This window comes from Callithrix jacchus, chromosome 17 (assembly GCF_049354715.1).
Source record: "Callithrix jacchus isolate 240 chromosome 17, calJac240_pri, whole genome shotgun sequence".
Taxonomy (NCBI): domain Eukaryota; kingdom Metazoa; phylum Chordata; class Mammalia; order Primates; family Cebidae; genus Callithrix; species Callithrix jacchus.
In genome coordinates, this window is record NC_133518.1 from 41,580,813 (window position 1) to 41,600,442 (window position 19,630).

The 19,630-nt window shown below is 33.7% G+C and overlaps 1 protein-coding gene across 9 annotated transcripts in view; it reads right to left on the reverse strand.

The window, feature by feature from the left end:
* Nucleotides 1-19,630, reverse strand: part of U2SURP (U2 snRNP associated SURP domain containing) — a 56,707-nt gene that overhangs the window by 19,491 nt on the left and 17,586 nt on the right. For 2 of the 9 annotated variants that reach the window (XM_078354040.1, XM_008983714.5), the window contains exons 7-23: nt 19,450-19,517; nt 18,794-18,888; nt 18,102-18,134; nt 17,928-18,010; nt 16,794-16,959; nt 16,393-16,604; nt 15,437-15,480; nt 12,194-12,298; nt 11,082-11,148; nt 10,842-11,005; nt 6,249-6,411; nt 5,823-5,902; nt 4,521-4,608; nt 3,434-3,556; nt 2,208-2,364; nt 1,298-1,393; nt 434-500 (exon numbers count right to left, since the gene is read on the reverse strand). In XM_078354040.1, coding sequence (XP_078210166.1) covers nt 434-500; nt 1,298-1,393; nt 2,208-2,364; nt 3,434-3,556; nt 4,521-4,608; nt 5,823-5,902; nt 6,249-6,411; nt 10,842-11,005; nt 11,082-11,148; nt 12,194-12,298; nt 15,437-15,480; nt 16,393-16,604; nt 16,794-16,959; nt 17,928-18,010; nt 18,102-18,134; nt 18,794-18,888; nt 19,450-19,517 — 1,811 coding nt within the window. Of the gene's footprint in view, nt 1-433; nt 501-1,297; nt 1,394-2,207; nt 2,365-3,433; nt 3,557-4,520; nt 4,609-5,822; nt 5,903-6,248; nt 6,412-10,841; nt 11,006-11,077; nt 11,149-12,193; nt 12,299-15,436; nt 15,481-16,392; nt 16,605-16,793; nt 16,960-17,927; nt 18,011-18,098; nt 18,135-18,793; nt 18,889-19,449; nt 19,518-19,630 lie in introns of all 9 variants that reach the window. The other 7 variants (XM_008983715.5, XM_002759521.6, XM_078354039.1 and 4 more) reach the window with 5 other exon arrangements.

Here is a 19,630-nt window from a genome sequence, read left to right on the forward strand (position 1 = left end):
TTACATTTAAATAACATTTAAATGCAAAAAAAAGTAACATTTAAATGCATCCCTAATGCAGTTTTTTCTTAGCAATGTACAATCCAAAAGAAAAGGAGTATAACCTTTCCTACTCACATTTTAAAAACCACTTTTTGTGGAGCCCAAAACAGTATTTGATGGCAAAGGTTTGAAACAAATGCAGTTGATCAATTAGTAACTACACGGTGAGAATGTAACCTAGCATAAAAACTCAAAAGCAAAATGCAACCAGATGCATCAACACCAGAAAACAAAAGCTCTTTTATTCACTGGAAAACCAATGGAGAACTACAAATGATCCTCTCACAAATTTTTTTAACAGTTAAGTTTTCCACTTTGCTATTATTTCCACTACATGAAAAGGGGAGTGTATATGAACAAGAAACAGTATATTCGAAACTTAGATTCTTACTTTTGATTTTCTTCTTCTTCTGATTCTTCATGCTGGTCAAATAATTCCCATTTAGAAGTTGTAACAGCTGAATGGAAGGAAAAGGAGGATGTAATTCCATGAGGTAAACTAGCATTTTGCAGTAGCACAGTGGAAGCTGAGCTTTAGAATTGAAAAGTTCATATTACAGAAGTTTTTTTTAATCTATGTTTATCAATTCTCTAAATAGCTATTTCTATGTGCCAAATCTCTTTCATCACACCAACAGTATAATTCAAATTCATGAAGTGACGAATAACACCATTCTTATTTCTGTGCTGAATGTTAAGATGTATTTCATTGTAACCTATAAATACTAACAATTACAGATTATTAGCACTAGGATACAGGTCTAAGTGTGAAAGGCAGGTCTAAATGGCATCTAATCAGTTTAGCACTATGGGAGAGTCAAAGCTTGGTTTCTCTGAAACTGACCTCTAGACATTTCTACATAGGTTCAGTTTCCCCATCTATGTTTGCTACTAAAATGGCTTAACCATTATGGGAGAGTCAAAGCTTGGTCACAGCTTGCTTTCTCTGAAACTGACCTCTGTACATTTCTACATAGGTTCAGCTTCCCATCTAGGTTTGCTACTAAAATGGCTTAACCTAAAAGGTTTGCATTGGTATCTTATTACTCTCAAAGCTTCCAAACTGAAGGACCTAAGAAAATTATAACAGCAACACCAACCACAATCAAAGTGTACACTAGACACAAAATACGGTAACATTGAGTATTAAGGTTAAAACATGTTATAAAACATAAAAGGAAATTATATATATAAGCACACCAATAATTAATTTATAAGTACTTCATTTTAAAGTATTTATTTTACTTTTACTTACCCTGTGCTTCCAATTCAGATTCATCCACAGCTTCCCATTTTGATGGGGCAACTTTGAATATAGGCTCATTCTTCTTTGAGTCTTCGGTTGCATCCACTATTACGGAAAAATAAGCCATTAACCCTGATGACTAGGGGATGACCCTTAGTATTAGGTTCATGGGTATTCACTATATTATTAAAAAGCAAAGTAAAATAAGGACATAAATGGACAAACAGTAATACTAAGAAGAAGGACTATGGCTAAACCAATTCTCTGCATCTTAGGGCAAAAATTTTAACAGCAGATATTAAAATTTATATATAATTTATTTTATATATTAACTAACTTATATATTAATAAATTAATTCAGAAAATACAGGTTAGTAATATATCTAGCAAGTGAAGAAGTTGAAAAGTAAAATCTTTAATACCTTTACCTAATGTTTAAAATACAAAACTGTACACATTATTCAATATTTAAACATATAATTCAAATGTACCAAAGAGCTATGTATAGTTCCTATTTTCAAAATGATTTTAAGCAGCTAGGAAAACTGAAGTTAAGTTAGAAAAATTAACAATAAATACAGAACTGATAAAACCAGATATACAGGATTATGCATAATTGAGCATAAGATTTTGCTTATAATTTTCTGACAATTAAGACAAAAAGAGAAACCTACTAATATTTATAGAAGGCTGATTGTCCCAATAAAATGTGACCAGAAAAAAGGCTTCTAATATATTTATTAATACAAATAAATGTATTACTGGGTATTAGAATTTTGAAAAATCAGAAATAAAGAAGTTAATAATTTGATACCTTAATGAGAAATTAACCTTTTTTAACATTAGCATGTATGGGAAATTAGAGTTTTGGTAACCAAACTTATCAGCTAGATTTAATCGGTTTGAAATTGGAACTTACAAGGCACTCCATCAAGATCATCATCAAGACTTTTTATAGGGACTCCATCAAGATCATCAATGGGAGTAGCATCAATAGGAATTCCATCTACATCTTCCAGAGGTGCACCATCAAGCTCTTCCTCGATGGGGGCACCATCAAGGTCATCTGGTACATCCTATAGAAATGTGTACTATTTTAACATTTTCCTTTGCTTGCTGAAGTCACATTGCTTATAAGATTAATTTGTAATCCAGCCAAGCCAACATACCCGGATACCCACACTCAAGGTACAATGTAAGAACATAATAAGAATATATTCTATCATCCAGTTTGCTAAAGGAGTAGTCAGTTGTGTATTTATTTAATGTTTGCCAAGTGCTCATTGATGCCAGGTACGATGTGAGGAAATTATGAGTAAAAACAAGTTTGGGTTCCCTGTCATAGAGCCTGGTAAAGGTTTTGTTGTTGTTTTGGCGGGTGGTGGGAACCAGGAAATCAGATAATCACAACAATATGTACTTATCTGTAACTATGATAACTGCTACAGCAAAAAGGCGTATCATACTATTAGCATAGCAAGTTTCACCGAAAGAGGTCAGAGAAGGCTCTCTAAGTTTATACTTGAGCTGCGATCTAAAGAGTCTCAGGTAAAGAGAAGTCCCAGAAAGAGGAAAGAACATGTATAAAGGCCAATGGTGGGTGGAAACACATTTAAGAAACTGAAACAAGGACTATGTGGGTTGCAACAGTAAGGCCAATTAGGAAGATCCTGCAGGAGTGAAAGTGAAAACATAATAGCTGACTAGCAAGGCAGAATTAAAGATGAAAGATTCAGTAATAATTTAGGAGGTTAAAAAAAAAAAAACAGAATAGTGACATATATTATCTGCTATCATGTGATGCATCTTTTCATACACATATTTACTTATATAGCTGTCTTTAACAAAATAAAGTCATGCTATATATATTGCTCTATTAAATGCTTTTTTCCCCACTATTAATAATATATCATAAATCTTATATCCTTAAATAAAAACACTACTCTTCAATTTTCACATAAGGACACAAGACAGAATTCCTGTTATACGTAATTTTTGACTCCTGGATCCAACAATAAAAACCCACTATTTAGTGGTAAATAGTATTTTTCACAAAGAAATGTACTTCACATATGTAACATATCACACCACCAAGAAACCTCCACCCCAGATACAAATTTTAAAAACCAAACACACAGTGCCTACCTCTGTTTCCTTTTCTTCAATAATATTTACAAGTCCTAAGAAAATATTTTGTAGTTTGATCAAAAATGGTTCTGGATAAATTGCCCAATCTTCCCATGCTCTGAAGCAAGTCATTACCCGTTGCTAAATAAACAGGAAACAGACAACAAATTTTTATTTTGGGCTATGTGTCTCAAACTTCAGTTCATTAGAATCACCATCAAGATTTGCTAAATTTGCCTTGAAACTGGCAATTTTTTTAAACTTTAAAAAAAATAACTATATATCATTACCATATTTTTAAAAAAATGTCACCTTCTAATTAAAAGGAAAAAAAAACCCAAAAATAAACAAAATGAAAAATAAACAATAACTATCTGCTCTTTATCACCTAAGGTCAGCTCCCATACCATTAGTACTACATATGAGCCACATTCCAGGAAACACTTACATAGAAACTTATGAAAACTGCAAACCTAAGTAGCCAAGTTTTGACCCGAATCCCTTATGGTCCAATGAAGTACCTCCTAATTCCAGGTAACACTTTACTCTTTATCTTCCCTAAACTTTTCTTTAAATTCTAACTTACGGTCAAAATTTAAGGTCAAAAACTTTTAAAATGGGAGTTGTCTGAATGCCGTAAAAATGGTCAGGCATCTTCCCAAACTAATAATTTTTTTAACAATGTCTTCTTTCCATGAAAGCACATTTACTTATTCAATTATAAGTAAAGTAATCCACTTGGCTTTTCTTAACACTGGTCTACAGCTTAAGAGGTCATAAAAAAATTGGTAACAGAATATACTTTCTAAACATAATTAAAATGTATGTCTTTAATCCAGCCAAATAACATATACCATTACAAAAAAAGTGATTCTTCTGGATGTTTTATGAAAAAAGACTAACATTTATAATATTTAAATAATACTTTAAAATTAAACATCTGACAAAATATCTTTAAAATTTTTTATTTTTTTGATAAAAACAAAAATGATAGAATATTAAAACAGTAATTTCTGTAACATCTAAGTTTTAAATTTATGTCTCATATTTGACCCCCCCATCCATTCAAAACACTAGGGCAAAAATAGTAAAACAGTAAACGTACCTTAAAGTTTTCAGATTGTAAATGACCTTGAATTGTACGATAGGTGGCATTGAGGTCTGAAAATATCTGACATAACTTTGTTTCAAAACTGAAATTCAAATAATGCATTATTTGAAATAAAATGTTTAAAATTCCTTTCTCTTTCAGTATGCTAGACAACGAAAACCCCTCCTGAACTTAAAATACTTACAAATTAGTCAAAAATTTATTAAAAATCAAGAACTAGGTGTTTAAAACCATAACTAAATTGTTTTAGCTCTTAATACTCTAAATTTTTCTCCTACAAACTCCCCAACAGTCCTAAGTATTAACTTCCTTTATTAGCAAGGAACTTTACACCTAGGATACATTGAACCATCTGGTCCAATTTATTTATGAAACAGAAATCTTAGAAAAGTGACTCATCCAAGGCAAAACAAAAACAATAAACTAATAGCAGACACAAGAGCAGGACCCAGAACTCTCAATTTCTTTTCAGAGTCACTTCCTAGGGAAAAGCTTCCCTCTGCCTCATTCACAAAATAAACACAGAAGGAGAGCTCTGGGATACTGAAGAAGAGATATTCATTAATTAGAATACAGCAACATAACTTCCTTTTGCCTTAGAAAACATTAACAATGAACTAAAATCAATATACTGAGGATCAGAAGAGAATACAGACTCCATAAATAGTTAATGGTATGTCTTTGGTCTCTTATGTTTGCCAGTATAACACTGTTTCAATTTATTTACTATACGAGTAGCTAGATATGCAATAAAAAAAGTTATCTTTAACACCACCTATCTGTTCTACTGTCAATAACTAAGGAAGTGATATAAAATCTTTCCCAAAAATTGGTAATTTAGCTTAAGTGTAAGCCAATTTTTTAAAGCATCCTACAAACCATGAAGAAATTCAAATTAGTCTTCCCTCAGTATCCCTGAGGGGATTGGTTCCAAGACCTCCCATGGACACCAAAATCCATAGATGCTCAAGTTCCTGATTGAAAAATAGCCTAGTATTCACCTGTAACTTATGCACCTGTTAAATCATCTGTTAAATCATCTCTAGGTTACTTACAGTACCTAATACAATGTAAATGCTATGTAGAGTTTAAAAAGTGTCAAGGAAAAAAGTCAGTACAGACAACTGTTTTTCTGAAATATTTTCAATTTGTGGTTGATTGAATAGATAGATAGAGAACCCACAGACATGGAGGGCTGACTATATTTCTTATTATTGGAGGATGTTAACAAAACAGTCCTCTTTTCTGAACTCCTTACCCTTAAATACTTTATTTCAGGAATACCATTATACTTACAATTTTCTATAATATGAAGCATTAGCAACTTTGGCTGAAGAGTTGTACAAAACATCAGAAACCAAATATAATCTGGCAATCTATAAATAATACCAAAAGATAACACAAAATAGATTAGTATAAGGCTAATGTTTAGCTATAATTTAATAATGGCTACTAATCAGAAGAGTTACATGAAACTCAGTATCACCACAACCATAACTTGGGCAGGGATGAAATTTGTTAGTTCATTTACATTTCAATTTGTTTGTAACTTGTATGTTAATGAACCTAAATTTTCAAGCAGAAGTAACATAAGACTGCATGGGAAAAATTTCATCAGTCAAGTTCTTTGTACAAAAACAAAACCAATTCTAATCCCAAAAGATGGCAACTATCTCCCCTTTTCTTAATTAAATGCTCATAAAGATAAATTCATTCCCATACCTTTTTAGGAAGGGGTGTCTTTAAGATGGACAATGACTCAGTAATGCAATCCACTATTTCTTCAGCAGCTTCAGCATTATTAAGACAGAAAACCATTGCATCTCCAATATCATTTTTCCTTGGAGTTAATCCCCGCAAGATTTCTTCCAATTTATCCCTCTGTCTGAACATAAATTGTTTTAACTTATAATTATTTCGATGCAATTTCAAATGCTATTGTAGCTTTTGCTGACAAACTAATTTCTTTAAAATATACTCACATAAAATAAATCTGAAGACTGTAATGTATTAAGTCCGATTTGTGTTGTGTCCCCCAAAATTGTTAGAATTTTTTGAAGAAGTTACGTAAGAAAGAATACCCTGTAGAACTATTACAAGATTCCAATGATGTTTTCAGCTTATAAATTAAGTAAATTTAAAATTATGGGCATTTCTTCAAGAGTCTTTAAGAGTGTCCCAGTCATACCATCCCATGATACTGAAGAACTTTCATGTTCTTTACTCCCCTTCTTTGAAGGAAGTCTATTGCTTTAGCACTTCTGCCTGGGATTAGGACAGGCTAACTTTTTCTGTAAAGGAAAAGACTGGCCTGGTACAGCGGCTCATGCCTGTAATCCCAGCATTTTGGGAGGCCGAGGTGGAACCACAAGGTCAGGAGTTTGAGACCATCCTGGCCAACATGGTAAAACCCCATCTCCACCAAAAACACAAAAATTAGCCAAGCACAGTGGCAGGCGTGTGTAATTCCAGCTACTCAAGAGACTGAGGCAGGAGAACTGTTTGAACCCGGGATGCAAAGGTTGCAGTGAGCCGAGATTGCGCCACTGCACTCCAGCCTGGGTGACAGAGCAAGACTCCATCTCAAAAAATATATATAATTATTTTAGGCTTTACAGGCCATATGATCTCGATTCCCCTACTGGTAGAGCACCAAAGCAGCCAGACAACACGTAAAGGAAGAGGATTAGCTGTATTCCAATAAAACATTATTTTCCAAAACAGGAGGCAGCCAGATTTAGCCTATAAGCCGAGTTTGCAAAGCCTAGGACTACAGTGATTATGAACATATACCTTCAGAAGCAAATACACTCAAACGGTATTGCACTTCACTGGCAAATGCTCTCATAAACAATAAATCAATGCAACAAGTATTAAGATTTACAGATTGCAGTAAAGTTCGTACAGGCATATCTCAGAGAGACTGTGAGTTCGGTTCCAGACCACTGCAATAAAGCAAATATCTCAATATAGCAAATCACACAAGTTTTTTGGTTTCCCAGTGCATGTAAAAGTTATGTTTAATACCATATTTTAAGTCTATTAAGTATGCAATAGCAGTATGTCCAAAAAAAATGTATATGTTACTTTAAAAATGCTCTCTTGTTAAAAATGCTAACGATCAGCCGGGCGCGGTGGCTCAAGCCTGTAATCCCAGCACTTTGGGCGGCCGAGGCGGGTGGGTCACGAGGTCAAGAGATCTAGACCATCCAGGTCAACATGGTGACCGTCTCTACTAAAAATACAAAAAATTAGCTGGGCATGGTGGTGCATGCCTGTAATCCCAGCAGCTCAGGAGGCTGAGGCAGGAGAATTGCCTGAACCCAGGAGGCGGAAGTTGCGGTGAGCTGAGATCGTGCCATTTCACTCCGGCCTGGGTAACAAGAGCGAAACTCCGTCTCAAAAAAAGAAAAGAAAAAAACGCTAACCATCATTGGAGCGCTCAGTGAGTCACAATATTTTTGCTGGTGGAAGGTTTTGCCTCGGTTTTGATGGCTGCTAACTCATCAGGGTGTTGGTAGCTTAAGTTTATGGTGGCTGCAGCAATTTCTTAAACAACAATGAAGTTTGCTGCATCAAGTGACACTTCTCACAGGGGATTTCTCTGTAGCATGAGATGCTGTTTGTTAACATTTTACCCAGAGGAGAACCTCTTTACAAATTATAGTCAATCCTCTCAAACCCTGCACTGCTTTATCAACTAAGTTTATGTAAAATTCTAAATCCTTTCACTTCAACAATGTTCACAGTTTTTTCATCAGAAGTAGATTTCATCTCAAGAAACCACTTAATTTGCTCATCCCTAAGAAGCATCTCCTCACTCTAATATTAAAGTTTTATCATGAGGTCACAGCAATTCAGTCGCATCTTTGGGATCTACTTCTAATTCTAGTTCCCTTGCTATTTCTACCATATCTGGAGTTACTTCCTCTACTGAAGTCTTGAATCCCTCAAAGTCATCCATGAAGGTTAGAAGTAACTTCTTCCAAGCTCCTGTTGATTTTATTTTACATACAAAGAAAAAACTGAAACATTTTTAAGATTTTTATTTCTTTATGTTTAATAGAGACAGGGTCTCACTATATTGCTCAGGCTAGTCTTGAACTCCTGGTTTCAAGCTATACTCCAGCCTCGGCCTCCCATAGTGCTGGGATTACAGGTCTGGGCCATCAGCCCTGGCCCACAAATGTTCTTAATGGCATTTGGAATGGTAAATGCTTTCCGCAAGGTTTCTAACTGACTTTTTCCCAGACCCATTGGAGGAATCACTATGGCAGCTAGAGCCTTATAAAATATATTTCTCAAGTAAGACTTAAAGGTCAGAATTACTCCTTGATCAATAGGATACAGAATGGATAATGTGTTAACAGGCATGAAAACAGCATTAATCTCTTTGTACATCTCTATCAGAGATCTTAGGTGATCAGGTACATTGTCAATGAGCATTAATATTTTGAAAAAAAAAAAAAAAATCATTTTCCTGAGCGGGTCTCGATAGTGAGCTTAAAATATTCAGTAAACCATGCTATAAACAGATATGCTGCCATCCAGGCTTTGTTGTTCCATTTATAAAGCACAGGCAGAGTGGATTTAGTGTAGTTCTTAATGGTCCTGGGATTTTTGGAATAGTAAATGAGCACTGGTTTCAATTTACCAGCTGCATTAGCCCCTAATAAGAGAGTTAGCCTGTCCTTTGAAACTTTTAAGCCAGGCAGTGGCTTCCCCTCTCTAGCTATAAGTTCTAAATGGCATTTTCTTACAATAAAAGGCGATTTTGTCTACACGGAAAATGTAATTAAGGGTAGCCACCTACATCAGTGACCTTAGAGCTTCTGGATAATTTGCTACAGCATCTACACCAGCACTTACTGCTTCACCTTGAACTTTTATATTATGAAGATGGCTTCTTTCCTTAAACCTCAGGAACCAATCTCTGCTAGCTTCAAATTTTTCTTTTGGAGTTTCCTTGCCTCTGTTTCCAAAGAACTGAAGAGAGTTTGAGCCTTGCTCAGGATTAGGTTTTGGCATAAGGGAATGCTATGGCTGGTCTGATCTTCTATACAGACCACCAAAACTTTCTATCAGTAATAAGACTGTTTTGCTTCCTAATCAATCATTTGTTCACTGAAGCAGCACTTTTAGTTTTCTTTAAAAACTCTTCCTCTGCATTCATAATGTGGCTTACTGTTTGGTGCAAGAGGCTTAGCTTTCAGCCTGTATCATCTTTTGAGACGCCTTCCTAACTAAGCTTAATAATTCTAGCTTTTGATTTAATGTGAGAGAAGTGAGACTCTTCCTTTCACTTGGAAACTTAAGGCCATTGTGGGATTATTAATTGGTCTAATTCCAATAGTGTTGTGTCTCAGGAAATAGTGAGGCCTAAAGAGAAGGAAAGATGACAGGAAAACAGCTGGTCACTGGAGCAGTCAGAATAGACATTTTTCTATTCAAGTTCATCTTCTTATATGACCATAGTTTGTGGTGCCACAAAACAATCAAAGATCACTGAGTACCATAACAGACATAGTAATAATGAAAAAGTTTGAGCTATTGTGAGAATTATGAAAATGTGACAGACATGAAGCAAGCACATGCTGTTCCAAAAATAATGCCAACAGACTTGTTTGACATAGGGTTGCCACAAACTTTCAGTTTATAAAAAACACTGTATCTCTAGAGCACAGTGAGTCAAAGCACAATAAAACGAGGTATGTCTATATTTAATTCTATACTCTTAAAATGCTTTTAGCTATTTTTTTCCCCATGAGGTATATAAGATGTCCTCTGAACATTTAATAAATATGTTTCTGCTTCTTAAATCAGCTAACTGCACTGTACAATTGCTGTGAAACCAATAATAGCACACACTTCATGGTGGCCATCTCACAGCTCACCACACATGGCAAATGAAGTGTGAAAATTATCATGAAGAGGCTTTGCATAGCCAACAACTGATCCCACTAGCCACATGATAGTTTTTCTTCTTTATGTTGCATTCAGAGAAATAAGAATTCTAGAGGTCCCCAAATAGTTTCTGTAAGAATCTAAAGTACTCCAATGCCAAAGAAAGAAGTCAACCATGTTTAAGAGATCATCACTAATTTTACCAGGAGAAAAGTTAAGGACAATAGGACACACACCTATACTTGCTAAGATGTTTAAAATGATAAAGCACCATGATGAAAGATGTTACTATTTTAAACATTCGCAAGTGAAAAAAAATTTTATTTTAGCGTTAACATCTTAATACAACTAGTAAAGCAACAATTACAATGTTTTTTTCTGAATATATAATAGAAATGAAAAATATCTTACTCTTCCTTAAGGGCTCCCTTTTTACTAGGTTCCTCTACAAAAGCTTCTGTTTCTTGCTCTTCTGACATTCCATGCAAGTATGGATTTAATGGTGGTGGCCTCCAAAAAGATCCATTTTTGAACATACGAAAATCTTCCGTCCGCCATTTAGTTGGAGAATCTCCCTAACAAACATTTAGAGTTATTATAAATGTCTAACAACTCAGAGTCAAAATTTAAAAAGTAACTGATTCTACTTGCCTGCAGGATAGAATAAAGCTTCCACCTATAGTAAACATGGGCTGGTGTCTGGTTTTCAAATAAGAACCTAAACAAAACAAACAATAAAACATTAAATATCATAGTCTTTAAAAAAAAAAGAGCTATCTTCAATTAAGTATAAATAAATGAAAAACACTATTTGCCTATTTAGTTATAAATAAAACAAATCCCTAAAGAGAACTTCACCTACTGCCATCCGATACCTATCCCCTTTCCCTTACCCCAGCCCTAGACTGCCTAAGTGACTGACATTAATACTCAGAAGGCATGCATCATACCAAGTCTTATGATCATTTTTATTGATACTGTATCTGGCAATGGAGAGATTTTCCCAATATATAATTACAAAAGCAGTGATCTTACACTACTTAAAGAGAGTTAGTATCTTAGGATACCATAACAATTCAGAGGATTAAGTAATTTCTTTTAAAACTCATTTGTTCAACTGTATCGCACTTATGATTCTTCCATTGAAAAGCATAATGAAATTCTCCTAGAGAATTCTAAAAAACAATACTATTTAAGCAAATCAAAATCTTACAGAAAATTGGTCTCAATACATTCTACTCTGATTACTAAAACTGCTTCTCATTCCACTGCAGAACTAATCCCATACTTTAAAAACTTTATTCTTGGAAATATCTTTAATTCCAAGAAATTAAAAGTAGTTTTAAAATGCATGCCTGAAGATAAACAAAATACGGCAAAACCATACAATGTAATATTATTTGGCCTTAAAAAGAAATCCCGAGACATGCTATAATATAGATGAATCCTGAGGACATTATGCTAAGTGAAATACGCCAGTCACAAAAGGACAAATACTGTATGATTATACTCATATGAGATTACCTAGAGTAATCAAATCCCTAAGGGACAGAAAACAGAATGGCAGTTGCCAGGGGCTAAGGAGCCAGAGGACTGAGGAGTTACTGTTTCACGAGTACAGAGTTTCAGTTTTGGAAGATGAAAAAAGTTCTGGAGATAGATAGTAGTGATCATTGCACAACAATGTGAATGTACTTAATACCATACTTAAAAATGGTTAAAATGGGAAATTTTATGTTATGTATTTTTTAAAAAATGCACACCTGAACATAGGATTGTTGATTTCTCTGTTCATAATCATAGCTTCAAACATTGGCCCTTCACGTACAACAAACTCTATCATTCGATGTATCAGGGCGAGCAAATTCCTACAACAACAACACAGTTAAAGAAAATGGATTCAGACCTACCACTATATAAAACTACACTTGACCTAAGTTACTATAATTGTGCAGAAAATGATTATTCTGATGACTAACACCAAATTTAATACCAAAAAAGTAACCTGGAGCATGTTAAGGCCTTGTGCATTAAGAGGGTGTGGGGCAGTGGGAGTAGGGAAGTGGGAGGGGATGGAAAGGTGAAGGAGGGTAGGAAACCACAATACAGCCTCATAGTAATATTTAATTTTCTAAATGTCACTTAATTTCATTTTCCAAAGGCAAAACATTAAATTATAAATCACAACTAATTGGAAAGCTGCAAATATTAATATATATAATCAGTAACTTAAGAGCCTGCATATTATTATACCCATCTAGAAATTTATTCACTATCTTAGTTTAAAACAAAAAAATTCCTAAACCAAGCACTTTTGTGGTGCTACTGAAATGTTATAACCATGGCTATAATTTAAAAAAAGGCAAAACTATTTAACAAGTTTAAGGCCTGATTCAATAAAAAAATCCATCCAACTCCTGTGTTTTTCTGGTACACATATACCAGATGGAGTTTTTATTAAATCTGACCTTTAATGAGGCAACATCCCTTTGGACCACACTTCAAACTAGTTCACGATTCATGAAATGAATAATTCTGCCTGTATATTATTTTTTTCCCTCCAAAACAGCAGAATTTGATATGCCTATACACTATCAATCAACAAAGAAATTATGCTGCCAAAGCCTTAAGTGAATGTAGTACTACTCTTCCCAAAATATTGCAAAATCGGGCACATGATGAGATGCCCTTCCCATTTTCTGTTAACAATTATTTTCCAATATTTTGCCAAAAATAAACATGTGAGTAGTTTTGTAGTACAGTCATTTTACTGACTGAACTCATAGTAAGCCTTTATTTTTAAAATCTGAAGCTGAGTCCTTAAATCATGTGATAGTTTATTAGACTCCAAATACAATTTTGGACACTGATTATGGTGTCAAGCAAAAATGACTCAGCTTATTTATAAGCTGCTTTTGATTTCTTATTTCACCAGTCCCCCAGTATATACAGTTGGCAAATAACACTCGGGAAAAGCAAAAGGATATTGGCTCTTGGTACAAGGCACACACTAAATTACACCTTTAGCATTCCCAGCTCAAATTACGTTCATATAACTGCTAGAATGTAAATAAATATATAGTTACAAAACAAGACAGACTTTTTTTGGCCCTATAATGCCCATGAACAATAAAATAATCTATCTCATGATGACTACAATTATTTTCTCATAGCTTTCAAGCAAACGTACTTCAAAGAAAATCTGTACATAGTGAAAAAAATTTAAGCCTAAAGGAAGTAAAAAAAAGAAAATTGCATCACAGTTTAAATCTTTAAAAAGGGGAAATTATGCATCTGAAACTACTAATTCAACCTTAAATTGTTAAAACAAAAAAAACTAAAAGCATTGCTTAATTTTTAATTTAAAAATTATTTTTCTTTCATTCAAGTAATTGCTCTGCAAATATGCAGTTCTTCAGCATTCATATGGTTAATGACATTATTTTGAAGAAAGGGAGATAATGTAAAGCTTTGATTCAATTCCAAAACTCCCACTGATATGAGCCAAATTAAAGCTAAGGGAAATTTTATGTTTAAGACTAATTACTAGGTGAACAAATGTTACACATCCAGAAACTTGTGTGAATTAAGTCAAAAGCAACTTGACTTCAGTATTAAAGATAGAGAAAAATTGTTTAGCAAGTTTAAAAACAAAGGATTCATCCTAATGGTGAGCGAAGATTTTAGGCAAAACGCATTCTCAAAATTTTGTTTAAAAATAAGCTGAGCCACATGTAAAGCTACCACTAGATATGTGCTTTGTTTGAATGCTACAAAAATACTATCCTGTGAATGCTTTTATCAGTGGTGAAATACCCACTATAGTTTTAAACAGGCTTGTAACTTATAAATCTATTTTTAGAAAATTAAAAGTTTCTAAGTATTTTTAAAATGTTTCATGATTATTTAAAATCAAAATCTGACAATTAATTGTTACAACTTGACTTCAAGATTACTAAAGAACTGTAATCACATTCTTCTTCCTTAAGGGATTGCGTTTATTTTAAAAATGGTGACTTTTCTATTAGAATAAAACAGTGTAGTACAAAAAGATGATATGGTTAAAGTGCATTATTTCATTATAAAATGGTAGTTATCTTATTCTGGGCTACAACAACCAAAAAAAAAAAATTGTCTCTCAGTTATAATAAAACCACATTTATTGGAGTCGATCGTACCAATGTCTGGTCAAAAACTGTATACTTTCCCAATCCATCCCATGATGTTTTCCTGGTCCCCCGCTGCCGCAGACAGTTCAGCTGGTGTTGCTCACCAAGGCCAATGTCAAAGAGAATTTGGTATTCTTTTGTGTTCATTTATTATTCAACCAGTGTTGTGTTCCTGTGTTTGGGAAAAGGCTTAGCTTGACTGAGCAAGAGCATACCTACAGCATGAATTCTTCTGCTTTAATAGTGTGTTGAAAGAGAAAAAAAGGAAGAAAGGAAAATAAAAGTTTCCAAATATCTTTGTTATTATGAAAAGAAAGTTTCTAGTATGTCCAGTGTTCATGACAATAACAGGAATTTCTTCTTAAAATCAATTGGGGAAAAAAAAAACACAAAGCTATGCCTTCAGTAAGGAGAACTCAAACCAAGGTTATATATTAAATGCAGATAATTCAGAAAACAAGAAAAAATTAACAACAGATTGGGTCAAACTGTAATGTAATCTGAAATTTACAATACACTTAAAACACCTATTTTCCCATTGCAATAGTCTATCTTTATTAGACCAATGACTCCAAATCAGAGCTAATAAATACATTCTAACTACTCAAACTATAAACATTCCCTACGGTGCTAACAATAAAAACAAAAGAGATATTGACATAAAATTTCAAAGTATACAAAAGTTAGTTAAAATTTGACACATCCCCCCCAAAAAAGTACTGGGAAGGAACCATTGCTCAGTCAAGATACTACCTTTTCCTCAACACCATTTCTTTTTAAATTCAGAAGGGGATATTGTCTATATTTAGATCAGTAATAATAAAGAAAAACATGTACCTTTCTGTTGGGATAACCACTTTGACTATGGCTTGCGACAGAGTCTGTATATGAAGTCACATCAGATAATAAACATAGAATATGTGAGTATTGTTAACAAGTAACAAGCAAAAATATACATATGCATTGAAAATACTACATATCTAATCACAAGTTTTGCAGGCAATCACTGCATTTGAAGTCATTATACACTAAGCAATTACATAAATGCAAATGGATGTGTTCAGTGAACAATAAATGTTCACCAAATGCAAAGAATCAGAACATTCCTGCCAGAATGCACATCAATGCACTGAAATAGGTACTACACTGAGAATTATCAGATAAAGATTTTAATTTGTGAAATAATTAACTGTTTGCCTGACCATACAGTTTGCTACTTTGTTCCCAAGCCTTTAAAACCAGCCCTGTCATTTTAAGTGTAATTAATTCATAATAGAACCAACAAATTCTTACAACTTGAAATTAAGTTGGTTTTATGTTTACTAAAAAGAAAATACTCACCCTTTGCTTTTACTAGATTAACTTTTTTAAAAACCACATAAATCTTCTCAAATATTTTAATACCTCAGACCTAGCTGCCATCCAAACAATAACTACTTAGAAGTCTTTCTAACTGAAATGTCACTTAACCAAATACAAAGTATCACTTTCTCAGAACAAAGTAAATTTAGATACTAAGCTTAAAAGCAAATCTGGATACAACACTGGACAAAGGGAAAAAAAAACTTAACAAGTGGTCAAAAAAGGAATGGTAGTCACAAATAAAAATATGACCTAGTATTTCAAATACAGGGTTTCCATGGGCTAAGGCAGGGAACACATCTACTTATTTCTTTAAAAGTTGCCATAACAGAATTACACACACTTTTTCTATAAAATTGTTGAAAAGAAATACTACCACAGCTTTAGTATTTACAAATTAGATTCAGGCTTATGTCCATTTTTTAAATTACCTTCTCAAAATCCTCTTTGTTTTTAGGTGGTGGTAACATAGGAGCATTAGGGTTTTTTAACCGCTCTCTAGGCTGCGCATTAAAAGGCAGTCCGGATGGAGGCGGGGGAAGCGTATGTTCCATCATAGAAGGCGGAATGTATATTGGATGTGGAGGAATAGGTACAGCTTTACCCCAACCTAACTTCATTTCAAAAGACATAATCATTTTTCCTACAAGAAAGAAATGAAAGGTCACTTTGTTAACCTCAAAAGTTTCCAAATAAAATCTTTCTGGTAAGTTGAAATAATATTAATTTTAACCACTCCATTTCAGGTCCATTCCTTCCTAGTTTTTATAAATACATTTCCAAACCAAAGAAATACCTAAATTGTATAAATGGTTAATAAAAACATTCTTACCATTCAAATTTTTTAAAGCTCTTTCAGCATCTCTTCTATTCATAAAGGCCACAAAGCCACAATTTCTCTCTCTGGCTCTTTCTTCATCAGTTCTAGGCCACATAATTTTCACACTGGCTAACGGTCCGAATCTTCCAAATTCTTGGCACAGCATTTCTTCATTCATCTATTAAAAGGGGTAAAAATTTTTATAATGCAAAAAAGGGAAAAGAAAAAATTATTTTCAGAAAACAAAGTAGTTTTTACAAAACTAAAAGCAACATAGCAACATGCTACAATTTTCCATTCCAGTACCAGGAACTCTACACAAGTAAAATCCCGTGTGGGGCATCCATAAATCATTTCACACTAGAAATATTCTGGTTTATTTATTTAAAATGCCAGGGTGGAGAAGCTCAGTGGATGGAGAAATTAAAATTACTTTTACTCCCCATCTTCCTTTGTTGCAAGGTCCTGGATCTAAGTGAGATGTTTTATAGATGTTTTATATTTCAGTACTTAGTAACATTTTTCAAGCAGGCGTGGTTAGTACATTTAAGTTAAGGAGGAAATATTTATTGACAATGAAGAAAAATGAAGATCTAATCATCTGTTCTCCTTCTAACACTCAACCACCAATGTAATCAAATGCAGAGAAAACAAATAACAAAAATGCAAAATAAAATTTTTATTAACAGCCTGTCATGTATTACTACTACTACATTCTCTATTAACATAATCAACAGCATCAATGAAGGAAAAGAATTAAAATATAAAATTTTATCTATTATAAGAGTAGTTTGCTACTATGAGAAGAAAAAGGGATTCCACAAGGAAACAAGTATGCACCAGAAGTGGACAGTCTCAAAATAATATTGTTCATCACTGGTCATACCCTATTTAATAATAAAATCAGCACCTAGCAAAACACTGCAAATTCAGAGTTCAATCTCGTTACCGAAAGAGGAAACAAAAATATGTGGCAAGACAATCTGGGCCATACCAGTAAGTCTCAGGTTTACAAGACAACTCTAGAGACTATCCAGTTCCATCAGATTTACCAGATTCAGAATCTTGATTTTATTTGTTTGACTGACAAAGTAGTTTTCTTCCCAAAGCATAAAGCGTATCAACATTCATCTTACTTAATATTACCTGCGGATTAATGTTTCCAAGGTATAAATTAGTAGTGCTTGGATCTCCTACATCATGTGAGCCAGGTGCGTAATCATCAAGAACTGGGGAAATAAAGAAAAAAATAATTATAACTTGCAAAATATAAAGTTGGGACAATTTATCGATAAAAAGAGCAAAAAACTGTATTACCACCAGATGATCTATTTCTCCTTGAAGGTGCGTCCACTTAAAAGGGAGGAAAGAAAACAATTACTAGTTTTTAGAATACAGTAGTCCCCTCTTATCCTCGTCAGCTTTCCCCAGTTTGTTACCCAAGGTACAGTAAGATACTTCTGAGAGACAAAAAGACCACATTCACATAACTTTTTTTTTTTTTTTTGAGAGAAGACTCTCGATCTACAGCACAGGATGGAGTACAATGGCATGATGTCGGCTCACTGCAATCTCTGCCTCCTAGGTTCAAGCAATTCTTCTGCCCCAGTCTCCCAAGTAGCTGGGATTATAGGCATGCACCACCACGCCCGATTAATTTTGTATTTTTAGTAGAGATCGGGTTTTACCATGTTGGCCAGGGTGGTCTCAAACTCCTGACCTTAGGTAATCTGCCCACCTCGACCTCCCCAAGTGCTGGGATTACACATAACTTTTATTTCAGTATATTGTTATAATTGTTCTATTACTTATTGTTCTATTACTTAATCTCTTACTGTGCCTACTTTACAAATTAAACTCTACCACAGCTATGAACATGTAGGGAAAAGGATAGTATATATCCATGGTTTCAGGCATCCACTGATGGGCCTTGAAATGTAACCCCCCATGGATAAGGTGGGAACTACTGTAATTAATCAAAAACATACACATTACAAATAAATGTTACTTACTAGAACGACGCTGACCATCAGAATCTGATTGAGGAGGTTCAAATCGACTTAATCTGCCTTTTGTTTTATGTCTCTCATCACGCTCTTCTTGAATTCTGTTGAAAATATTTACAATCACTTAAAATGAGCCAAAATATATTCATTCACATTTAAAAATAGCACTTATCAAATTACTATCATCAAATAACTAGAAATATACATAACTAAATACTGGTACTGATAACCAAGATTAGAGAGTCCCTCAGCTATACTACAACCATGAACAAATTTCTGATATATCACACTACCAATGGAATACAAAGCCTACTTTAAAGGTGAGGAGGAAATTCAACACTAAAATCACTGAATTTGTTTCTTGCTAAGTCTGACTGCCCCTCACTCCCATCCTACTGAGTATACTGTTTCCACTGCAAACAGGACTCTAGACATTAAATACATCAATTGAACTGAATCTTCATAATGCAAACAACCCAGATGCTGGATTAAATGCTAATTTATTTTCAAAGATACCCCACAAAATATCATCATCATATCTAAAACAATCTCATAGAAAACTGGCTAACAATAACTGGTATAGCATATTCTTTATACCTGCATCTGTTTATGTATCAGCTCGATATACCTATGATAATTATTCTCCACACTATAAAACTTACTGCTTTAATTCTTCTTTGAAGAGTTCCAAATTGCTTTTTTTCTTTTCTTTCTCTCCTTTTTTAAGTGGCTATAAAGGATACGACAAGTTATACTTCAAACAAAAGGTTAAGCAAAACTAATGATTCGATAAGAGCCTTTTTATATCATTTCAGTACAAATTATATGTTCTAATTATTTAAA